General features: G+C 34.9%; 1 protein-coding gene across 1 annotated transcript; it reads left to right on the forward strand.

Annotated features, from left to right (window-relative positions):
* Positions 1-5,133: 5,133 nt before the first annotated feature.
* wash (WASH complex subunit washout) lies at positions 5,134-19,329 on the forward strand. Its single transcript, XM_072546042.1, has 4 exons — positions 5,134-5,830; positions 7,708-8,027; positions 11,042-11,290; positions 18,272-19,329. Exons 1-4 carry the CDS (start codon positions 5,257-5,259, stop codon positions 18,464-18,466), a joined length of 1,338 nt encoding a protein of 445 aa, XP_072402143.1. The 5' UTR covers positions 5,134-5,256; the 3' UTR covers positions 18,467-19,329.
* Positions 19,330-21,382: the final 2,053 nt, after the last annotated feature.

The raw sequence follows: 21,382 nt of genomic DNA on the forward strand, positions 1-21,382 counted from the left end.
AATTCTCCTTTTGGCGGTCCCCGGACCCCCCACATTGGGCATAATCCTTGTCAGCGCCGCAGTCCTCACCTCTGCCTTGCTAACGACATATTTCACGTGCTCGCCAAAAGTTCGCCTCGTATCTAGGACTACTCCCAAGTACTTCACTTTTTTGGCAGGTACGATCCTTTCTCCCTCCAGGACAAAAACTATATGGTCTCTGGCCCTCGGACCCTTGAGAATCATAGCTTCAGTTTTCTCGGCCGCTAACATGAGATCTCTGCTTCCCATCCACGTCTTCACTTTGTTGAGGGCTCGATTCCCTCTCTGCATGATTGACCAGTTTTCATCGTGTTCCACCAGCACCACCAGATCATCCGCATATGCTATTGCCTGTACGCCGGTGCCCAGGTCGGTCTCCAAAATCTCGTTGTAAAGAACATTCCAAAGCAATGGCCCCAGTACGGAGCCTTGCGGCACTCCTGTCGTGGTTCTCATAGAGTTACCTCTCGCAATGTTGATGCATCTATCTGTGAAGTAGTTCCTAACCAAATTCTGCAAATAGGAAGATATCCCCAAGTCGCCCAGTAGTCTGACGATAATTTCCCAGCTAGCGCTATTAAAAGCATTTCTTATATCAAGGAAGAAAGCCACCATCCATCTGCTCCTACATATGGATATCTCCCTCTTGATCCTGCTTATAGCCTCTACCGCAGATTTCCCTTTCCTGAACCCATACTGCCGGTCGGATATGCCACCCCTCTCCATTATTTCCCTCTCTAGCCTTGTCTTCACAAGAATCTCAAAGACTTTGCCTAAGGTATTTAACAGGCATATAGGTCTGTACGCCCCGGGCTCCTCTAATTCCTTTCCTGGTTTAGGGATAAGTATGAGATTTGCCGTTTTCAGGTCTCCTGGGAACTCTTGTCTTCTTAGCAGGTTGTTCATAATATCCTGTACCCATTGCACTTTATCCTCAATGATGGTTTTTATTATCTCGGGTACCACTCTATCCGGTCCAGGCGCTTTTCCTGCTTTGAGCGTTTTGCCAGCTTCCGTCACCTCTTCCCTTGTGAATTCAGTCACCGGTGTCTCTAATTGGAGTGGTATAAATCTTACTTCTTCCCTCTGTGGGAAAAGAGCCTCAGCCAGTTCTTTCCTTCGACTTTCCTCGATCTTAAAGAAGCCTCCTGTCCCTTTAAAACTCTTGACAACTATTCGGTAGGCGTCTCCCCAGATATCATTTTCAAGATTTTCGCAAAGTTTTTTCCAACATCTCCTTTTTTCGCCATTTATTTCTCGCACCAGCTCTTTCTTCATGGCTTTTAATCTTTCTACCTCCTCTTCCATCACTCGATGCCTCCCTCTGTCCCTCGTGACTTTTCTTCTTAGCTCGATGTAGCCTCTTCTTATTTCTTCAATCCTCTCCGTCCACCAATAGGGACGACTGTTTGCGCTCCTTCCCCGCGGACTGCACCTTTCTGCTATATCTTTTATTTTCTCGTATCCCTCTTCGAAGTTTCGGGCCTCACCTTCCATTCCTTGGATTTCCTCTTTAACTCTTCTTTTGTCAAGATATTTCGACCTGCCTCCCTCCCTTGGTTTTGTTACGTTTCCTCTAATTTTAAGCAAAATGTATTTGTGATGAGTGAATATTTCTCCATCCAGAACGTCCCACTCTGCCACCTTTCTGCTTATCGGCGTCGTTGCCATTGTGACGTCAATATGTGTCTGACTTTCTCCTCTGACGAAGGTCGCCTTACCGTTGTTGAGTACCACCAAATTTAGAGTCTGGATAATCTCATTCCACATTTCTCCCCTCTCGTCATTCCTTGGCGCCCCCCATGAAATAGACTTTGCATTCAGATCCCCAGCAACGATTAGTCTTTTTTTTCCTACTATGGTTTCTGCTATTTCCTCTACCAGATTCTTATAATCTCCTAGTGGGATATTAGGGGAGATATATGTCGCCACTATTGTGACGTTCCCAAGATCCAGGATCAGAAATCCGGCTTTCCTCTGGCAGGTTTTCACCCCCAGCTCTCTATTTCTAATGTAGACTGCTACATCTTGCCTTTTGTCCGTGATCCAGCCTCCTTGGGCTGTAATCTTTTTATTTGGCTCGGACACTATCAGCAGGTCCGCTTTTAATTCCTGTCCCCTGATCCTGAGCAAATCATGTGCCGCCCTACATCTCCCCAAATTCACCTGCACTATTATCAACCCCTTAAATTCATCTCCCGTAGAGTCGAATTTAAAGGCCTAATCTTCCTCCTACCGGCGCACTTGCGCCTCTTCCCCTAGAGTCTCTTTCGGCTACGAGCTTCCTGAACTCAGGACAGTATTCCGAGTCTGTCCTGTGGTCCTCGCTGCAGATTCCACAATGTGGCGCATTGTTGCATTCCCTGGCGCTGTGCCCTTCCTCCCAACAGTTCAGACATTTGTCCCTTGCAGCCCTTTCTTTACATTTGTCTCTGGTATGCCCGAAGTGCAGACACGAGTAGCAGCGTATTGGTCGGTATCTGGGTGCCATGACCTTACAATTCATCAGTCCTATCAGGACCTTTCTCTGCCGTATCAGTGCATCAGCTGCTGTTCTACTAGCTTTGACTACTACCGTATCTCCCCCAAACCGTCCCTCTTTCCTATTGCAGATTTCAATTGATGCTCCTCCCTCTCTTGATCCCACAGTGTTTCCCAATGCCCTTATGACTTCCCCATCTTCCAGTGTTTGGTCAACGTCGTGTATTAGCACCAGCTTTTCCTGAACTTTCAAGTTAACATCCAGGCCTGTTTTTGACGCGATCTGAGTCGACAGCTCCGTGATTTTTTCCCTGGGTCCTATCAGCTCCAGACGTAGGTCTCCTTGTGCTGTCTTTCTCATCTTTTTGATGTCTACCCCGCTGTGTTTTACATCCACTTTCTGTCTGACCTCTTTTACCATATCCGCGTACAACTTCTCGCCCCCTTTGATGGTGATGTTTCCTCTTTCTGTCCTTCTTCTGCAATTTGGAACCACCAGTGTAATCTCCGCTTCAATATTCTGCAGGCTATATTCCAGCGCCTTTCTTAGTTCTACCCAGGGCATGTTCTCTCCTACTACGCAATAGAGATGTTGCTCGCTCTTTCCCTTGTTCCCTATCTCCTTTATGGCCTCTACTAAATCCATGGCGCTTGTCAAGCTGTTTAATCCTCCCTGTTCGATCGGGATCGTGTAAGCGGCATTTATGGTTTTTCGGCTCCTTCCTCCCCTCATTTCAGAGGTAAACCAATTTAGGACATAGTTTGTATGATCCTTACCTTGTTCTTTTACTAGTTGATCCAATCCCGTGTGGCTTTGTGTCCACTCCGCGATGTAGTTGTCTACTAATTCGTTTTTCTCTCTTTTATCCAACGCAATTATCACATCTTTGTTTCCTGTTGGGACAATTTCCCTTCTCTCTGCTGTTTTTGTCCTTTTAAAGCCATCCTCCGGCCATTCTTCATTTACATATTTCTCGTATTCTTCCTCGCTCATACCTCTCTCTAAACAAGCGGCAATCTCCCCCTCCATTCTTTTTTTCCTCCTTTCCATGTCCTTTTCTATGTCCTCTATTTCCACTTGGACACTCATGTCCCTTTTCTCTATTGTTTCCATTATGAGGATCTCAGGTTTTTCTTGGTATTTTTCCATTTTGGTCTGTAACGACTTAGACATGTTGTGTAGGGCCGTTATCGCAGTCTTAATTTCAACCTTGGTTTTTACGTGCTCCTTTGCCATGTTGAGGAGTGCCTTCGATTTCTTTAGGACCTCTTCCACCGCCTTTCTTATCGCGCTTAGTTCTTCACTTTCTCTCCTCTCTTCTACGGCCTTAGCTTCTCTTAAGTCGTCCATATTCTTACTCTTTTGCTCTTCGGTCCCTGCCTTTTTTCCGATTATCCCGTTCTCTCCCAAGCTATCAGTCCTCGCAGGTGATTCACCTATGGAGTCTCTTCTTCCCAAAATCTCCGATTCTCTCTGTTCATCAAACTGTTTCCACTCCGTGTCCTCGTGCCGGTCGTCATCGTTCTCCTTGTGTTTTTCTCGTTTCGTATCCATGTATGTTCCCACGTGTCGGGAAGAATAAAGGTCCAGCTGGACAGTGCTCCCTTATCCAGCTAAGGCATTTATCGCCCCGGGAGGGTGCCAGGTATCCCAGGGGCACCGTTTGCGACTGCTTTCCGCGCAGCCATTCATCCCTTGGTCACGGTGGCTCACGAGCCGGGATTGCGGGTTTTTTATCGAGGTGCGCTCCTCTTGATTTGCCTCGGTTTTCTCCGGTAGCAGTGGCAGCAACGCTCGTATACCGCCTGGTGTTCCTCAGTGTAGCTGCTTACCCTACACTGTGGGGAGAAAGGATAATGGATGGATAAGGAGTGGGTGATGCTATCTGATTGTACTCGGAGTTCAGGTCTGATGTATTTTGGATATTTTGGTCGTTGACCATTTGGTGACTGTGATTTATGCCGTAGACATGGAGGGTGGCAGTGAGGGCCTGAGGGCCTTCAAATTTTTGTCAGGGATTGATACAATCAGATGAAGGATTTTGGGTGGGGGGAGAAGGCGCAGCAATTGGGAATGATTGCTGCGCCTTTCAGCGTCCGGCGGCGGAGTCCGGCGACCACCCGGTGCACCGACGCCGGACGCTAATTTGGACTGTTCTTGGTTTCATTGGTCGTGCTCCCCTCACATTAATAGAGACCAAGACCAATTACTCGGCCTTCCACCACGTCGAGGTCATTCCACAGTCCCGGAAGGAACGACTGGAACCTGGAACTACTTCAAATTGTACTTCAACCACAAAGTATTTGAATAGTTTATTAAAATAAATAAGTAAAATTATATAAACAAGAAGAAGAAGTTGTAAAATAATCATTTTTACTAAAACTCCTAAATTATAACAAAAAAAATGCTAATAACCCGTACCACAGCCACCTTTACTTCCAAGGTGGCTGTGCCCGTACCTATAAATGTTTATAGTTTGCACAATGGCAACTACGTCTGGGATGAACAACCTACATGAAACATCAATGACAGTTCATAAAATTCGAAGAAAACATCCAACCATAACCACAGAATAGCAAACTAATGTTTATTTTTTTTATTCTTCAAAAACATGACAGTTTGTCAAATAACATATGTTCTGTGATCTGTGACAATGGCTTAAATTGTGTCAATAGAGTGTTTTTAATTTTAACATCGAGTTAGAAGTTAGAATTTAGAATCTAACTCGATGATTTTTAAAAACAAATCATAAAATGGATTCAAAATATAGTGTTCCTATTATTTCACAAAATCTATACAAACGTGAGACTATAATACAAATAGCAGATGTATTAGATCATCTAACAAGAGTTAGTGAAGAAATATTTACTCAGATAAATAAGCGTTTAGAGAAGAATAGATCCAAGCTGACAAATATATCCGAGAGGGTGGACTTAGTTAATAAAAAAATAGATACTCTAAGAGGTGCCAAAAAAGCAACCCAAGTATTTTCTAGTAGCAAGTATCCTGCAAGTGATCTTAATAAAGAGTATATTTCAATATTTCATGATACTCCTGATGTATGTCTCAAAAGACATTATGTTAAATTAAGGAATGCTCCTAATTCTCAAGCTCCATTAGAAAAGTTACAATTTTATCATGTCAATATTCAAAAGAATAACAAAACAAAATTAGAAGGCCTAGGAAATACACATCAAAATATTAAGTTTGGTTATGATTTATTGTTATTTAACTCTGGTAAGAATTTATACAAAGATTTTGACATTATCCACCCCCTAAAGACACCAAAATTTGTGAAAGAAGATGAAGAATATGTTTCTGAAATAGGTAAGTTTGGTACTGTTCTACATCTAGGGTTCGGGATATTCTAAAAAATTGGCTATTACATTGGGTTGTTTTAAAAACCTGATTAGTTTCATAGAACTATCCAAAGCAATAAGGCGAAAAATCAGACAGGTAAAGCAGTACTGTTGTCAAAATATACGAAAAAAGTGGATTGGAGAAATAAATAGATTCCGATTGAACTTACAATTTAAAGAGAACTAAAACATATTTTAAAGACTGAAGATAATAGCAGCCAATAGTATTAGAAACAAATTGAGAAATGAAAACAACAATGTTCATGTTCATATCAATTTAATCATATTCGAAGATCTCTTCAGTATCTTTTTTGTCGGAATGATTATTCAATTATATTATTTAGACTTCCTCTAATCCTGCATGCTATGGTCATGCATAGTCGATCATTTAGTAAGAATTTTAGGGGTTCAGTAAGAATTTTAGGGGTTCAGTAAGAATTTTAGGGTTAGGAAAATATGTAGAAATAACTAAGATAAGACCTAGAGAGTGTGAGTCATCAGTCATTAATAATTGTCAAATTTTTTAATGTATAATAACTTAATAATTCTACAACATGCAAAATAGCTTCGTCAATCTAGAACCTTTTTATGTAATGTCTATAAATATAATTTATGAATTTATTAAAGTATGAGGATGTATGCATTCATTTCTTGATAATAAACGGGACAAATTCACTGTCAAAATTATGCAAGAATGCAAAATTAAAGAAATATATACTTAATATATATAAAATTGCAAATAAAATATATATGAATATAATAAATAAGTGCACACTTATTTATACAAAGTATCATTTTGCATTTTACCTGAAGCTATTGATACATATGTTAAACAAATCTTGCTCATGAGTTAACTGATTAGCATCTATGAGAAGTTGAACTATACCTATATTTGAACCATAATTAGTTCTGCAATGAAAAACATGGAAATGTGAATTCTAACACTGTGAACAGGAAGGGATATAGAAACAAATTAGCTAAAACAATTCAGAAGATTGGATTATTCCATTAACAGGCTTAAAAATAAAGATCAAACCAAAGTTAACTCTTCTGATAAGAAGAGAATCCAGATTCAACTAGGTCATACCTGAATAACAATATGGGCTACACGATTTAAAAGAACACTACAACAGAAAACTTCTTTGAACTCTCTCTAACTTTTCAATATATTATTGTGTAAAGGGAAACCAGATCACAGTTGAATTTTCAAGTTGGGAGTGGACAAGAGAAAAGTATAGAGCTTTTAGACATGCAATCCTATGGGAATCTCTGGTATGCCTCTTAATGAAACCAAGCTGTTTCATAGCCTTGTTGCATATAAAATCTATATGCAGATTGAACCACACATCTGTCTGAAAAACCGCACCTAGATCTCTGACATTATTGACTCTCTCAATCAAAATATTATCCAAATTATAATTAAATACTACAGGCTCAAGAAATCGATAAAACTGGATCACCTGACACTTGACAATTAATAAATAATTTGTTATCTGTGAACAGAAGGAATCTTGAATATATTTTACACAAAAACATTAATAAATACATTGTATTATCACTACAATCTACAATTCATAATATCTAAGAGTTTAAGAAACTCCAGTTTCATGTTTTGCAAAGAACATGTCTTGAACACATTGCATACTTACTACTTATCTTCTTTATTTGCTGTAAGACTTTTTAATTCAAATTCCTATCTATATGAAAAATTTTAAATATCCTACAATTGTTTTCCTATATGCATATTCACCCACAGATTACATTTTACAGAATAAGTAGATAATACAAAGGATACAAGTTTTGCCTCATCTGTTCTATACAAACTTTGAAGAGATTTCATTATAGGTGCAGCTCCCCAATCAATTAGTGAAAGATCAACCTTATCAAAATCCCAGAAGCAGCATTACTTTTATTCACCTCAGATAGGGGAAGTACCAGCCTTGGATGTACCTTTAGACTTGCCAGATCTTCCAGGAATAGCAAATGATCTTCAGTATGACTATAACCTTAATTCAAGTATAGCTCCTTCGGCTGATATACCTTCTTCCATTTTGGATCTAGATTTTGATGCCAGTAATAGTTTACCAAATATTCCTCAAGAAAGTGAGGACATTGAAGAACTTACAGAGATATCAATAAACGAACCTCCACCTCCTATACCTCAGGTAAGTTTAAAAACTAAAACCATATAACTATTTTAATACCATAAAAATAAAATAAAACCAGAAAAAAACAGATTATTATATTAGATATTATATCTTTCATGTTCATAAGTGCATTAAAACTGCGCTTAATGATTCTCGTACTCAATTTACAATTTTATGTGGTGATTTCAACGCAAAAATAGGTGTAAAAGAAGCAGAGCTAGAAACATCCTTGGGAAAATTCGGTTCCCTAGGAAGAAATAACCTAGGAGAAACGCTACTAGGATTCCTACTCCAGAATCATTTATTCAACATGAACAGCTTCTTCCACAAAAAGTTGCACAAAAGATGGACGTGGGAAAGTCCAAACAGTAGAACAAGAAACGAAATCGACTACGTCATAAGTGACAAAAAACAAATAATTAAAGATGTAACAGTACTCAACAAGTTCACCACAAGCAGTGACCACAGAATGATACAAGCGAAAGTCCAAATCAACTTAAAAATAGAAAGGAACATCGTGATTCTGAAAAAGTCCATTGTACTGAAAGCTGCTGGATCAAAGAAGACAAATGAGAAGCGATAAGAATGCAGACAGCCACACTCTAAGAGAAATAAATAAAACTGTTTCGAAGGCAATCAGGAGAGATTTAAGGGAATTTAAAACCGATAATATTAAACGCGTTATAGAGGAAAATAACAGCTTAGAAGTTATACGTAGAAAGCTAACGAATGGGAAATGCGAAATGCATAAATTAAGAAACAAGCAAAATGAAATAATATCACATAGAGACGAGTTAATACTTGACCAAAACTAAGTTTATGACAAATATGTTCCCCAATAACTATTTGACTATTCAAGATAAAGAGAAATATACGTATTTGGGTCATGAAATAAGAATCAGCGGGGATAACCAAACATGCGAAGTCCAAAGACGAATTACTTAGCGTGGGCAGCTTTTGGAAAACTGCGAGACACACTTAGGGCCACCATACCAATTAGCCTCAAAAGAAAAGTATTTGACCAATGCGTATTACCGGTCATGACCTATGGGGCGGAAACTATGACTCTAACCAAGACTACGGCTTCAAAATTGAGAGTGGCACGGAGACGAATGGAACTGTCTATGCTGGGAGTTACTTTGCGGGACCGAATAAGAAACGAAGATCTGCGAGGACGAGTATTGCTGATGTTGTGGAACACATAGCGGAAGTGAAATGGAATTGGACAGGCCATGTAGCGAGAATGCACGACTCACTATGGACGAGCAAAATTACAAATCGGAGGCCAAGAGCAGACAAATGTAGTAGAGGAAGACCACCTACACGTTGGGCTGACGACAACAGGCGTATCACCAAAAATTGGCACCAAAGAGCACAAAATCGTAAAGAATGAAGGAGTTTAAGGGAGACCTATGTCCAGACGTGGTCGTGATAAATGAAGGCTGGATGACGATGATGATGTTAAGAAGAAAATATAGTATCATTGGTTGCCAATGTACGATTAGCATTTACCTGAAATAACTCCACATTTTGATATGAATTCCAGAAGTTATTATTTTGAATGTAATGAAATTATACTGTGATAGAAAAGTACACCTAAGAATAAATGGAGTGGTCAGTGTACCCAAATCAACATCATTTAAATTACTGCAAGGAAGCATTATAAATCCATTATGATTGAATGATTGTATGTTCTGCTCTACGGAATGGAAGCATGGACACTGACTGTTGCATCTATGAATCGGCTCGAAGCTTTCGAAATGTGGTGTTATAGGCGCATCTTACGTATATCCTGGGTTGACAGAGTTACTAATGTGGAGGTCCTGCGTAGAATGGGGAAAGAATGTGAAATTCTCATGACCGTCAAAACTAAAAAGTTGGAATATCTAGGACATGTAATGAGTAATCAAGAACGTTACGGCCTTCTCCAGCTGATTCTCCAAGGGAAAGTAAATGGTAAGAGAGGACCGGGAAGAAGACGCATTTCCTGGCTTCAAAATTTACTAAAGTGGTATAACACGACTACCACTGAACTGTTCCGCGCTGCAATAAACAAAGTAAAGATAGCCGTGATGATCGCCAACATCCGGAACGGATAGGCACTTTAAGAAGAAGATGATTTATGCTCTACCTTGCTGATTTCTGAAGACAGTAGATTACTTCAATATGTAGATGAACTCTCTATTTACTCGGGAAAGAAGTTGATCAAAACTTCCATCAATGCGTTCGACCAAACCACAGAAAGAATTGCTGAATGATCACAAAAAACAGATTGTGCTTCTCCCAAGATAAATCAATATTAGTATAGTATCATCGATAGTTCCATACAGTTAAATACCTTTGCATATTTTTAAATCAAAAGCTTTCCTGAAAAGAACATCTTCATCATTTTTGTCCTATCATTGCACGGAAATTATTGTCAACTTATAGCATTCTACTCCCAAACTGTACCATGCCCGACATGATTAAAATTAAAAATGCTTATCGAAACGCTCATCGATTCGAATCGATTTTTAACATTTAAACATTTATTTTTAATTATTAAATATGTGTGAAACTAAAATATAAATAATAAGAAGAAATTGTTCTACAATAGAGTGGTAATGTTAGTGAAACATTTCAAAGCTTCAACAGATAGATACATTACTATAATACATGTCATGATAAACATTTCAGATTTTTAAGAGATGTGCATGATAATTTAAAAAAAAATGAATCCCTTAAGTCAGAAACCCTGATTAAATATGAATTTATAACCTCTTTGTTTGTTTTTCTTGAATAAGAAATAAAAATCGATATGAATCGATATCTGTTATATTCTACCAAACTTTGAAACATCAATGGTTATGTAAATTCGAACATTCTACAGGTTTTCTTTTATACAAAGTACGACAATTGTGTCTATTTCGGAGATTGTACAGTAAAGAGATATAATATGCTAGAAGTGGACGATATTATACTATAATGAGTTCACTAATGAAGTTCATATTATCTACACCATTTTATTTTAATAAATATTCTATATTATACAGGAACCACCCGTTAAACTTCCGACTCCTGTAGAAGTTGAAAAACCAAAGATACCTATTGTTGTAAACACTGAACCTAAAAAAACAGCAGAAGCTGTTGCCCCTTCTGTGAGTAAACCTAATTTGCCTGCGGTGGATGATGTTAGATCCAACCTAATGGAGGCAATCAGAAATGCCGGCGGAAGTGGAAGAGCTAAGCTGAAATCTGTGCAGCATGATAAAGAACAAAAGACGGCTTCCAAATTTGCTCAGGTAGGATTCATATTAAAACAATATTTCGGTATTCATTTCTCCTTGTATAGGTAACACTGAGAGGTAAGTGTCTGATAATTATCTCTTCAAAAACATACAGGGCGATCAATTTTAATCGAACTTGGGCCAAGTTCATTGTATCTGTTATAGGAGATACAAAAAAAGATATGTACAAAAATAGGAGTTATAGAAATTGGTTCCCACTCTATTAGAGCCTTTCTTTCCTTTTGAGCTACCAGTATTTCCACATCTTTTTCGTGTTTATCACAACCGTTATTTTGTAACTGTTTGGATTGCAAAAAAATGCCGAGCCCGCCTCAATAGGTCAACAGTTTATCGATCCGAATTAGTTCCTGTTCTTTTAAATTACAATGTTTAATTTCGTCGTTGAAGAACCAAAACCGCCTAAGTGGCAAAAAGGTAATTTTTCAGAAGCCAGTAAAAACTAATTAATTAGAAAAGTTGTCAATAAAATAACACAATTTTGACCTAAGTGATTAAGTTCTTGATTGTTTAAAAGGCTATATCATTATTTTAGCGAAATTACATAATTGCAGTTTGTTTTGTTACTTAGGCGGTATTTTGTATTATAAATTTATAGAAAGGTAAGATAGGCGGTTTTGTGTCCTACATAATAAATAAACAACTTACAAAATTAAGGAGGTATTTATTTGTTAAACAGAAAATAACATTGATAATGAAAAAGATTTTTTAACTATCCTTTTGATCATGTGGCAGCTGATCGTAATACGAATGACAATCATGCGTCAAAACAAGTTTTAATTCTTGAAGGTTGTTCCATTTGGAATAGGTCAACTTTCGCTTCTCTTGGTTTAAAGGGGGAGCATTCGCGAGCCATGAAAAAATCATGAATGATTTTTTTTGTCTTCTTGGTCAAGCAAAAATCGTCATCAAAATTCGTTTTTACAGTTATTTCTCCGTTACTATATTTTATGGCCTTAATATCCACTACGGTTGGATCACCAGCTGATCTACCTGGTCTTATGGAGTCATAAATTAAAAAAATTTTCTAAGAATAATCTTTAAAAAACTTATAGTCCAGATAGTAACTTCTATATGGAAATGGTTTACGTAGGGTCTCTTTTGTAATATCAGAATACTGACCGAGAAGAGAAATATCTCGATTTTTTAATTTTGCTTCAATCGCGTTATGAACGCAATCAGATTCCAACTGCGTATGTCCCTTGGTCAAAAATTTTTGCTCAATAGTAATATTCCATACTTTACTGAAGTGTAGCAGTGCGTTAGATAAAACTGTATTTCTGTTTTGATAGTTACAGCTATCCGACCAAAGGATAACTGGTAACTGTTTTTCTTGCAAAGCGTTTTCCAAATTATGTATAATGCAAGAAGCAAATAAAGAGGATACCAATTCTGTGGCTGTTTCGTCGAACCAGTGTAGGTTATACATATTAAAGTTATGTAAATTTAACTTTTTTTTTATAATAAAATGCTTTGGCTTGGGTCATCGGAGCTAATTTAGTGACTTGAAGATCTTGCGTAAACACATGTGCTTCACCTTTTAAGGCACTTTCTTTGTCTTGTCCTTTTCCAATTCGTGCTCTTTCTTTATTTTGTATATGTATATTATACTCAGCTTCAGAAATGTTTCCACTTTTATGAGCACAACATAAATCGCACTGATCTTTCCTCTTTTAGTGACAAATTCTCTTTTTTAAAAATCGATCCAAAAGTAAATCTACTGACTTTTTTCAAATTTTCTTGTGGCAATCTTTCGAGATAAAGACTATACAGTTGCGAAAGCGATGTTACGATAGGCTCTAAGTACTTCCTTGTTGTTGTTTGTCTGTAATAATGGGACGGCATCTTTGGTGGAGAATTGAAAAAACTTTTAACGAAATCTTTGTCCTTTGTGTGCCGCTTTGCAGCAGTCTCTGTAGATTTTGAGTAAGTAACATTAGAAGCAGGAGTAATACCATCACTATTTTCTTTAAAGTCAAGCCAGTAGCGTACAGTTTATTTTTTAATACCAAATGTACTTAAGTAAGTTTTAGAACAAACTTGTCTTTTAGTCTCATTAATAATTAAGAAATATTGTAGCGATGAGTGGCGTCTAGAATTATCAGCTTGGCTTCTTCGTCGTTTGATAGTGTGTTTTTCAACTGTATTTACAATAAATGTTTTTCGTTGGTCCCATGTCATGGGTTTACAAAACGAACTAAAAAGTGCTTGCCTTTTCTGCTCGGTAATTTCATTACAGGCTCTAACCTTCGATTTTCGGCACATATCAGAACAGGGTGATTCCATTTTTCGTTGAGCTCTGTCAACATCTTGATATATTTTTCCCTCTCTGGTTCTTCGATACTCTCAAATACGCTTCCCCTTGAATCCTCAAATTTTTGTTTTTAGGTTTTTTCCATTCCTTTTTGTTGACAAGTTTTCTTTTCTTTAGTGCATGTGCATTTACATCAAGAAGTGCCCCTTTCGCATCTTCAGAAGATGAACTAGCTGGTTCTATATTAGTACCATCCATTTCAGGGTCATTAGTTCTATTTGTAGAGTCTCCTCTAATTCAATGTCTTCAGGTTAAATTTCAGCTACAATTTCTTTGTCCGATATACTACAGTCCAAATGAACAGAAGATAAATTAGCTGGTTCATTTTCTTTTTCAAATATACTACAAACCAAAAGATTTTTAATTCAGCAAATGATGTTGATGCATTTTCGGTATGGATTTCTTTATTTTGTATGGTTAAAATTCCATTGTCTAACGAAAAATCTGCAGGCGTGGAAGCTCCCGAAGATGAGAACAGCAATTTAGGAGTTTTCTCTCTACGATCCTTAATATTGGAATTTTACGACCTTTCTTCATATTGGATTGATATTCGTCAAATGCAGTCATTAGTTCAGCATTCGAGAAAAGGTAATCCTCTATTTTATCAGATTAAGTCCATATTATCTGTAATAAAAACAAACATAAAATATTTGTTTATTTTTAATTAACTCAGATAAAATAAGTTTATGCATTGTGAGATATATAGAACATAATTCTAAATAATATGCCAAGAACTAATATAATATAAATATAAAAACAAAAATTTAAGCCATTATAATTTGTCTTTATTGGATTATTAATTTAACTTAAATAAATACTTGAATTTTGATACGTATGTAATGTCACTTACAAAGAACAATACCGTCCAACTCCATGGTTAAGTTTCAGTACAATTTCTACAAATAAACTTTGTTATTATGAGGATATTTTATTAAAATGTTGTTAACTAACTAGCTAAGAACTAAGTTAAATATATTTGACTAATTAAACTTACATTTTTCGCTTGTAATTTGGCACAAAACACGGAGCGATACAACCTAACCTTAATATTAGTTTGACAGGAGAACCATAGCACACTACCACCTAGCATTGAAACTTCCGTGTTAAGGAATAAAACAATGATTGGCGCATCACCTAGTGATCGGGCGCGTAACTATATATACATGGCGCTAAATTCAAAAGTTTAGTAATATTACCTAGGATTGTGAACTCATTTTAAAGTAAAGGAAAATCGATATAATCCTAAAATAACAAGAAAAATCCTTATCCTATACGATAATAAATATTTTTCGTATACTTTTTGGGTTTTCTTGTTATGTTGGGACTATATTTATTTTCCATTACATTAAAATGCCAAAGTGGTTAAAAAAATTAAAGAATAAAATATAGAATAAAATCTTTATTTATAAAAATGTTACAAGAAATGTTATATGTGTTACAAGAAATATTAATAATACAAGCCACGTGTAGTATAATTTAGTTTTCTTAATGTTGTGACAAGAACTGGTCAGTATTTAAATAATTGTTTTGTCATTCTTATCAAGTTTTATGTGAATAAAAGTCTAATTCTGCAAAAGACATTTTACTACAATTTCATTCGCATAAATTTACAATGGGGAAGTACTTTAGACCAGATAAACTAGAGGCTGATCCAAACTGTCAAACTTCCACCAAAGAATTCAAACATTGGTAAGTATATAACATTCAAGAATTTTTTAGAAAGCAATGAATCTAAAGATAAATCCCTAGAAGATAAAGATAAGTACATGCTTTTAAAAAATTAATCTACGATTACATAAGCGAAGCAATCAATCTGGAAAACCAATTGCTTTTTTCACACATACCCTCACAGATTCTGAATGAAAACATTATGCAATTGAAAAAAAAGCAAAGGAGTTGAAGTATTAAAAAAAATGCAGACATTATCTGGTAGAAAAGCAATTCTAACCAATTACAGATTAAATCACTATTTGGTTTATATAGAATGACGGTATATATCAAATCTAACAAGGAGAACTAGCTTTACTTCACAAGAATTTATTAATTATCTACACTCTAAAGGAATATATTCAAGTAGAACAACACCATATAATCATGAAGGAAATGGTTAAGTCGAAAAATACAATGAGTTATATGGAAATTGGTGAATCTAGCATAGAAAACCAAAAATTTAGAATTCACTTAATGGAAAACTGCTTTACACACTAGAGAATTCCACTACTAAATAAATACCAGATGAGACAGAAAATTTACCTTACAATCATAATATAAGTTCCAGAAAAATATTCTGGTTATCAACAAAATTATGATTTTGATTAGATTAGCAAAATATTGCTTCTTGCAAAAAGAAAACCCAAGAATGAGGAATAACCGAATGATAGCAAATAGAAAAAACGAACAAAAAAAAAAGAACAATGGATAAGGTAAATAATTTATTTCTAAGGTATGCTTAAAGTTTTCACCCAGAATGTAAGCTTTGCTAAAACCTGATATAGTAATTTTATTTGCTCAGTATAAACTCCAAACAACAGAGGATAATAATGTTTTTATGCCTGAAATGACAAACACAATTACAATCAACAGATTTTTTCACCAGTATGTCACCTTAAGATCAGTCATCCCATCCCTATCATCAACAGAATAGGAAAGATCCCTGTCGACACATTCAAATTTATTTATTCATAACTCTGAACGCCTTACCACTGTCTGTGTGGATGCAGGCTAATATACGGGACAAGCCGATTAAATGTTACAACTTACAATATACAAAATAGTGGTTAAGTACACAGTATTTTACGATAATAAAATTAAATAATGTGAAATAAAAATATATTATGTACACAAACACATGCATGTACACACACACACACACACATATATATATATATATATATATATATATATATATATATATATATATATATATATATATAAAATTAAACATGTAATTACATTTTAAAACCTATAAACCCAACAGTTAGTTCTATGATTCTAAAATCCAGCACAATAAAGGTGGAAAAATAACATAACAAAAATAAAAAAATATGTAAAGTATTACCTAGTTACAATAAAAACATGAAGTATTTTACACAGTTAAGTTTCCAAACTCTATGGTACCAGTAACTCTTCTACTAATATTTATATATTTATTGAGGGACATATTAAATATTTACATTTAGGTTGTTTAACAAAGATAAGTATCTATTCAGTGGGCTATTAGCACCATAGGTTGTTCTACAAAATGGAACATTAAAAGTACATAGATGAGGCAAACCATGGTAATATGGTACTCTAAGACCAATCTCACTCACAAGAGAGGGACAGATCCCTCTTCACACTTAAAGCAGGCAAGCTCATATACCTCTCCATGATAGTGTAGTCATGGTCTGCTAATCTAATCCAACTTTGAAAGGCGCACACCTGTAGAAATTTATGCCGAACCCTCTCTAAGGTGATGCTTTTTAAGATAGTTGTTGAACCACTACCTACAAATAATTCAAATACTAAGCCTAAGTAAGACTGGTTTTATAATATATAATTTTAGGTTAAATTTATAAACTAATTTGTAAAAGGTCTGATATAATGTGAATAAAAATATAGGTCAGTGGTATATTAGTTCTTACCTGGCCCTGGTAAAAACAAACTCGGAACGGCTGGTCTCGTAATACCGCTATTTCCAACATTGACTATATCTCCCTCTTTAAAATGACTAGCGCATACACGAAATTTGTTATAAATAGTTTCTTTTGCAGCATTCTCTAATTAGGGCTCTTAACAGCATTCACCCATTTATCAAACATATCCATATAATGTCCTGGACTTAGTAGTATCCATGTAATCTGGAACACATCTTTTTTTGTTCCTGTTCTTCGTCTCTACATTGTTATTCCATGTAATGTGTTCGATTCTATAATAAAAAATCGTCGAAAATTGTACGATTTTGCACTATTTATATAAAAAATTTAAATTATAAAATAAATTATAAGAAATAAAACAAATACAAATATGGCGCCGTATTTGTCTAAACTCAACTTTGACTTAATCACAGCACACTCCCTCCGCGCAGGAACGAGACTAGCAGCGCCACCAAACGAATGGGCGCCTAATCCGAACATGATTTGACCTTGGCTATCCCTGTTACCAATCTAGGTGTAATTTTATCTATGAGGAGAACGGCGGTATTTTTAACAGAATGTACATAGGCGGTATTAAAATAGCGTCACTGGAGGGCATGTCGTTTGTCGAAATTAGACAGTTTTCAAGCCAAATGATTCAGAAGAGGTATATCTATGTAAAGTACATTTGGGGAAACATGTCACTTTTATTTATTTATTTATATATTTATTTTATTGGCGGTTTTGGTTCTTCGGCGACGATTGACAAGTTCAATGTTTTTGTACTTTTCCAATAAATATAAGAAATTGTACTTACAGGTTATTATCGTAGTCTTTTTGGCTCACTTTATGGGCAATTACACTTTCTCATTTTCTGATCACTCAGGCGCTAGAGAAATTTTTTAATTAATCGTAATAATCACAAAATTTTGGTAAATATTAAATATTAAAGCCTTATTAATTCAATTAGAGATGGGGTTATTCTTTTTTTTTTACAAATATAGATGTGTAATATAGTAGAAATATATAACCTATTTTAAACATTTTTAGGGCGGAAACTTAATAGCAGACTTACACAACAAACTGTTCATGAGGCGAAAGGGCATTTCCGGAGCAAAGCAAGAACAACAAACTGTTGTAGATGCAGATTTAACACTATCTCGAATTTCTTCTATGATTCCACCACCAGAACCTATAGTGGATATAGAATCTACTTCAAATGACGATGAAGATGAATGGGATTGAGAAAATTGTTAATTCTTTTTTTTTTCAACAATCTTTATACCTTGGATATTCCGCCAAAGTAGTGTTATTCTTTATATTACATGGCAACTTTATAGTCATTTTCTTTTTACGTTCTTTATTCTCAGTGATTATAAGAGTTCTTTTATTTCTATATTTATTATGCTTTTTTTCTATTGATTAAAATGAGATTATTAAATATTTTTTATTTGTAATTTTCCAGAAATTTATTAAAATTGTGGATTTTCTGATTATGTATATCTGTTTTAAATATTTACTTTTTACCATTTCTTTTACTAGTTTACTACTAGATACTATTATGCTGATATCATGAAAGGATTTAGGTCCCATCGATTATATTTTTTTTTATATTCTCTCACTTTGTTTTCCTCTACCCTGATATACCTCCGAATCATAGTAGGGTAACTATATTTACTTTTTATGATTCACTTGATTTCTACTTATTTACCTACCAAGTCGGACCAGATCACATGTGGATGCAAAATCTTAATCTTCCTATGACGGGAATTTTGCAGATTTGTTTGGGTTTGTGATTAGACGTCCATTCTAGTTGTTTTTGAGTGAGAGAAATCTAAAATACTCTAGTTCATTTTATTTTAGTTTAAATGATACGTAAAATGCATTCCATTCCTCAATAGTGCTTTGGGGTTTATGGTAAAGACAAAAATTAAATTATAGGTATACAATTGTTACTGTAAAAGAGAATTGCAATTGCAAAAATTTACAAAGAATGCACTGAGATACATAGGGCACATATATTTTATTATGAAATTTTGTACTATATAATTCTTTTATTAATTGTGAATTGTGTATTAATTATGAATAATAAAACATATACTACATTATTGTTAATTTTATTTCAATATAGATAATCGTATATAATGTAGCGTTTTTACCGATACAAAGAGCTCTTCGAATTTATGTAAATATATTTATTTCTCAGCTTAAAGTATTAACTAAACTAATATCAGCGCGGCTTATAAGAGTTCTTTTATTTGTATATTTATTATGCTTTTTTCTATTGATTAAAATGAGATTATTAAACAGAAATTAATTCCTATATAAATATATATTTTTTTAGGTGCGATATATATATATATATCGCACCCTCAGTGCAAGACTGCAGTAACTCAATATTTTATAAAAATGAAGTTGTCATGGAATTCGATTGTAAACATGCATATCTATACTTTGTAAAACTTTAGTAACTTTCAAATGCTTAACCGGCTAAATATTACAAAAACAACACTTTAACTATTTTGCGTTATTGTACATAAGTTCCGTGCAAAACTGTTGTAATTCTAATGTAACAGAGTTACAACAGTTTTGCACGGAACATTGCAATGGTTTCGATAACAAGCAATGAAAGGCACGAAAAAAGTAAGATATTTGTTATTTTAATATCTCCATCTGTGGTGTTTAATGGTAATATACAGCGTGTTTACGTAATCCATTAACGGCCAAGACAATAAACAAAGATTTACGAGACCAATCTTTTCATGTAAGTTTTATGTCCTTTGTGTGACATTATATTTTCCATAAGATGTGTGCGATGTCGTTTGACCATTTATTTATTAGATCGGATTAAAAACATATAAATTAAGACTAATTATTTACAGCGAAAAAGTATTTTTTCTTATGAAAGGAAAAACAGTTATCTTAAAACTTGTATATTTTGTATTAACAATACTGACAGGTTAAAAATATTTATTCTCAGAAAACTTGTTCTATAAAATCTAAATCACAAAATAGTATTAAATCTTCATGTAACCTTCTGGGGCGATTGTCTTATCCTATTGTCCCCCCGTAATTTCCAACTTTTACTAAGGTAGTGAATTTCAATCCTTTTGTAGAGCAGTGGCTATACCGTTCTGAGGAGGCCTAAAGAGGTCGAAATACGTATAAGCGGCTGTCGCTGCCCTGTATCAAAACAAAAATCTAATACCGTCATTATGTTTTATTACTTACTTCGTGTGGAGTACCAGAAACTGAATTCACTACGAATTTTGACCAGGATGAACAGCATGTGGAATGCAATTTTAGATTCCCTTGCCGAGTAATTTATCCAGCTGTTTGTTTCGCAAGTTTTAGGAAACACAGTGGTAAAAATTTGAATTAGGTTTCGCTAGGTAGAAATCGTTTGATTTCTCTTTTTGTTCAATCCTTTTGTTAATCACTGTACTCAAGGTAGCCTGATTTGCATATTTTTATTATAGTCGTTTTGTTTTCAATTTAAATAAAAATATTGAAACATTCAAATGGTCAAAAAGAAAGATTTGGTATACTTATGCCATTCGGGTGTGATACCCGAAGCCCACCATAGATTTTATAAAAATATTTTAGTCCAAGATGATATACGAGAAGAGGACAACTAACAGAAAATGTGTCTACACATTTTTCAATTTTCTCCGTGCAAGAGTGTTGTAACTATAATTCTAATACTAAATGTGTAGTGATTAACAATTTTCTCCGTGCAAAAGTGTTTTTAAACAATTTTTTTAGCATTAATATTATTTTATTTATGGTTAATGTAATATAGGCTGTAAAGCATGCAAAATCAGAATTAAATGTTAATTTTTTTTAAAACTTGTGTCTTATTTCACCGGTAATAGCACGAAAATAAACAAAATCGTCTTTATCTCGAAACTTATTTATTCTGACTTACTGTTGTCTTGCACTGAGGGTGCGATATATATATATATATATATATATATATATATATATATATATATATATATATATATATATATATATATATATATATATATATATATATATATATATATATATATATATATATATATTCTCGCTTCTATGAACGCATGAACGCTTTGATCTGTCAGCCGGTCGATACATCATGAATATTCTCGAAGAAAAATTAATCCAACACAGATTGTT

The sequence above is a fragment of the Diabrotica undecimpunctata genome, chromosome 10, assembly GCF_040954645.1.
Source record: "Diabrotica undecimpunctata isolate CICGRU chromosome 10, icDiaUnde3, whole genome shotgun sequence".
NCBI classification, from domain to species: domain Eukaryota; kingdom Metazoa; phylum Arthropoda; class Insecta; order Coleoptera; family Chrysomelidae; genus Diabrotica; species Diabrotica undecimpunctata.

What these genes read in the sequence shown, in the direction of transcription:
- wash (XM_072546042.1), top strand. Translation starts at nt 5,257, where the DNA reads ATGGATTCAAAATATAGTGTTCCTATTATTTCACAAAATCTATACAAA. An exon ending in CTCCACCTCCTATACCTCAG is followed by an intron (nt 8,028 to 11,041) that starts GTAAGTTTAAAA and finishes TATATTATACAG; the next exon opens with GAACCACCCGTTAAACTTCC. An exon ending in CGGCTTCCAAATTTGCTCAG is followed by an intron (nt 11,291 to 18,271) that starts GTAGGATTCATA and finishes AAACATTTTTAG; the next exon opens with GGCGGAAACTTAATAGCAGA.